Source organism: Choloepus didactylus, chromosome 1, assembly GCF_015220235.1.
Source record: "Choloepus didactylus isolate mChoDid1 chromosome 1, mChoDid1.pri, whole genome shotgun sequence".
Taxonomy (NCBI): Eukaryota; Metazoa; Chordata; class Mammalia; order Pilosa; family Megalonychidae; genus Choloepus; species Choloepus didactylus.
The window spans coordinates 17,871,989-17,876,390 of record NC_051307.1 but is presented as its reverse complement, the minus strand read 5'-3'; the positions used below and the strand labels follow the sequence as shown (position 1 = coordinate 17,876,390).

General features: G+C 34.0%; 1 protein-coding gene across 1 annotated transcript; it reads left to right on the top strand.

The window, feature by feature from the left end:
* The first annotated feature begins 236 nt into the window (after positions 1–236).
* LOC119523498 (cofilin-2) lies at positions 237–907 on the top strand. The gene has a single exon (XM_037822581.1). It carries the CDS (start codon positions 240–242, stop codon positions 738–740), a length of 501 nt encoding a protein of 166 aa, XP_037678509.1. The 5' UTR covers positions 237–239; the 3' UTR covers positions 741–907.
* The last annotated feature ends 3,495 nt before the right edge of the window (positions 908–4,402 follow it).

Below are 4,402 nucleotides of genomic sequence, written 5' to 3'. Positions count from 1 at the left end.
TCAAATATGATCATTGTCTTGCTGATTTCATGATCACTTTCACATCTGGATTATTGTAAAATGGAAATTCCTGCACAGTTACAATCCTGAAAGACTAATGTGACTTAAAACACAAGTCAACACGCTGCCACTCTCGGAGTGTCCTGCAGTTGCCACTGCCCTGCCGCCCCTCCTCCTTCTCCTCCCCAGTGCCACAGAGCAGGAGCCCGAGCACCGTTTCACCCACAGCTGCGGGTACCATGGCTTCTGGAGTTACAGTGAATGATGAAGTCATCAAAGTTTTTAATGATATGAAAGTAAGGAAATCTTCTACACAAGAGGAGATCAAAAAAAGAAAGAAAGCAGTTCTCTTCTGTTTAAGTGATGACAAAAGACAAATAATTGTAGAGGAAGCAAAGCAGATCTTGGTGGGTGACATTGGTGATACTGTAGAGGACCCCTACACATCTTTTGTGAAGTTGCTACCTCTGAATGATTGCCGATATGCTTTGTATGATGCCACATACGAAACAAAAGAGTCTAAGAAAGAAGACCTAGTATTTATATTCTGGGCTCCTGAAAGTGCACCTTTAAAAAGCAAGATGATTTATGCTAGCTCTAAAGATGCCATTAAAAAGAAATTTACAGGTATTAAACATGAGTGGCAAGTAAATGGCTTGGATGATATTAAGGACCGCTCAACACTTGGAGAGAAATTGGGAGGCAATGTAGTAGTTTCACTGGAAGGAAAACCTTTGTAAAATGACAGGTGCCATCTGGATGTTAAGGAGCTTACATTTCTCCAGCTCAGTCAATTGGATTAGTATTAGTTTTGTTTATTTTTTTTCTCTCCCTTCCAACACAATGAATGAAGGAGATACCATTTATTTAAGCAACCTATCAGTGATGGCCATTAGATTGTTTAATACTGTTATTTTATGTAAAACCCAGGGAATGCCGTCCCATCGTACTTCAGCCAAAGCAATGGGTTATATGCCTCCCTTGCAGCAAGCATTACAATGAATGTCAATGTGAATAGCTTATAATACTGCAAAGGGTAAGCTAATTGAATGCCTTGAAAGTATTATCCACTGGTCAGATGGTAAACTTTTTTCAGTATTATTTATAGATGCACTTGATTGCAGTTCTGTGATGCTCTGAGTATTCATACACCTCACCTGCCTTGGCAAGCCTATTTTTGTGACATAGCAGCACGGATATAATACTATGCATTGAAAGCACCTTTTGTAATGAGTTTAAACCCCCACCCCAAAAAGGAATGCCAATTAAGTTGCATTAACCGTGTCATCAACTTAATCCTAGTACCTCAGTGTTCGTTCCTGTTACTTGCATATTTTCTTAAAAGAAATAGCTGCTGTTAATGCCTTTTTGTTTTCCATTGAGGGTACACTACTGAATAAATGTAGGGGTTTTGTTTACCATGTGAGTTTTGCAACACTAAAAATATTTTGAGTTTCAGTCATGATGGCAATTTCTCTATAAAACAGCCTTAAATGGAACATTGTTTTTGAGTTCAAACTCTCCCCACCCTCACAAAAATGGCCACGTTGCAATAAAAATTGTGGCATATTACAGAACGTTGCCTTGTTTTCCTTGGAAAATTAAAAAAATGTTACATGAAAAAACTTCTAGGGTAAATAGCTATTAGTAATCTCTGCACTGGTCATTTGAGAATTATTTTTGTACAGTACTCGTGTGATATTTTCTGAATGTGTTGGATTTATTTGGTTTAAAAAATACGCTATCCTAAAGCCAACTAGTACAAGATACCATTGTTATAGAGCAGGACTTTTATAAAACATTTATATCCTTAATGTTTTATTTATTTATTTTCTTATGTTTTAATATGGACATCCGAAATATCTTTTTTTCACTTTGACATAAATACTCTTCAACATCTGATTTGTTCTCTAGATAAAAGGGTACTTTTTTATTCACATTTACATTTCTAAGTAGTTGAGTAGAAGCAGGAAGCTCTTGCTGATTTAGTCATAATGAAAATAATTTGTAAAACGTTCTTCAAAAGTTTAATAATACTTCTGAGGTTTAGGAACTTTCATTTCAGCTACTGTTCCTTAATATATTTTGAAAGTTGAATTGGAAAAATTGATACAGCTGTCTTAAAACATTAGGAGTGGGATTTGGCTGTGGTCCAAAGAGTGCTCTCCTTATAGAGAATTTGATCTGCTCAGTGTGAGCAGTTTGCTGTTAGCCAGAGCTATTTATGGCAAACACATGCTTTTGTATCTTGTCATAGTTATCCACAAATGGCAAAACTGGACTTGATTCTACTGCTATGCAAAACAGGCATGCTAGTAAGCAGTCAGTAGTGGCTCAGAACTTAACTCCATGGCTCTGAAGAAGGCTTTTACCAAGAAATGAAAATATCCTTTAAAAAAATTTTTTTTTAATGTGTGCAAGTAATTTGAGTATAATTAGGCATTTTTTCAGATTTTTGAAAGATTTTTTTTCAGATAGGTAGGGGTTAAATGTCTAGACTTTCATTTTAAATTATATGAATGGCTTGAGATCTTTTGTACTGAACAGTTTTATTTCAGGCTTCCAGCTGTCCCTGTGAATTATCCTGAACATTTCAATGGTTTTTTGGTAAGGCCAAACTCTAATAAGCAAAATGTGAGAATACTGACACATGCTAAACCATATGTGTAATTGATACTTGCACCATGGAATTTTTCATACTTCATTTTTTAAAAAAATAAGGGACTATAAATTAGTCACATAGGATCTTTTGTTTATAACTGATTCCTCATCTTCCTTGTATGTCTCTTTAATTCATGCTAAACTATGATACTTTGATTTGTTACATTGACAGGTAAAAATTGATTTTAGTACAGTTAAATTTATCTTTGAATACATCTTTGTACATAAAGTCAAAAATAATGACAAACATTAGTAATGGATCACGTTATTTGAGCCTAATTTCACATTTGAAGTGCTCACTTCATTTTACAATCATTTACCATGAACAATATTCCAGATAGCTTTAAAAGGTATATGGTGCTAATTAATAAAATATTGAGGGAAATATTTTACTGCTAGCTTGCAAAATTATTATAAGTGTTTAAAAATAAAATATATGAAAATAAAAAAAAAAAAAAAAAAAAAAACACAAGTCAACATGACCAGTGTGTACAAAACTGATTGCTTCCTCCTCACACAATTTTGGCTTCTTTCTAAAAGAACAAAGGCCTAAGAATCAGTTATTTCTAAATGAAAATTTCTTTCAAAAAGTCTAATCACTGCAACCACACACACATAATCACATTATGTCATTAACTCATAAGCTAAATTTTTAACTAATGAAAATTTAAATATAAAAATATACACAATATACAGAATATACATAAATAATATACATATTAATATATGCCACTTTATTTTTTGTTAGTTAATTAATAACTTTGATATTTTCATGTGATTTGCTTAACGTGGTAGAAAATCAATAAAGCATTAGCCAGAGGAGGTTTGTCAGAAAACTTTTTCTTACCTTGTGCCTGAACAACATTTATTTCTGAACAATTCTTCATATCAAACACCACTGGCCTAGATATCGGTAAGAGGAGGTCTTAGATGAATGGTCCTAATAGATTTGTGTTCTCTTCTCTCCTATCTCTTTGCCCTGCTAGAGTCCTAGTGTCTCCTTTACTCTTTCAATTTCCTGATGGGAGATTTTGAGACATGTATCCATAGGACAGCTGAAAAATAACAGAAGGAGACACATATGTAATATGATGGACATTTCTTATGCTTGGGAATCAGCTGTGTGCATTGTTCTTGGTGAATGAAAAGAAACATTTTCTGTCTTCTTTGAGAGGTATAAAGGCTACACATTTTCATGTTTAAATAAGCATTTAATTTTCATAATGGACCTGCTTTTCACCAACATTGGGTGTATCCTAATTTGCATACCCAGAGATATTTTGAATGTCAAGAGGATGTGGTATCTGTGCAATTTATTAAAGCACCTGCACTAGGGTATGCACACAGTTTGATTTATTGAATGCAATATTTCTAACATATGAGGGCTTTAATGGAGTTTTCCCCATGGTGTCCCACTGTCACCACTGTTATTCAACACAGTATTGGAAGTTCTTGCCAGAGCAACTTGGCAAGAAAAATAAATAAAATGCATCTAATTTGGAAGGAAGAGGTAAAATTTTTCTTATTTGCTGTTAATATGATTTAATATACATGAAACCCTCAATAATCCTTCAAAATCCACAACCAAGTTCATAGAGCTAATAAATTCAGCCAAGTGTCAAGGTACAAGATTGATACCCCAAAATCAGTATGGTCTCTATGCACAAGCAATGAACAATCAGAAGAAACCAAGAAAAAACTTTCATTCACAATAGCAACTAAAAGAGTCAAATATCTAGGA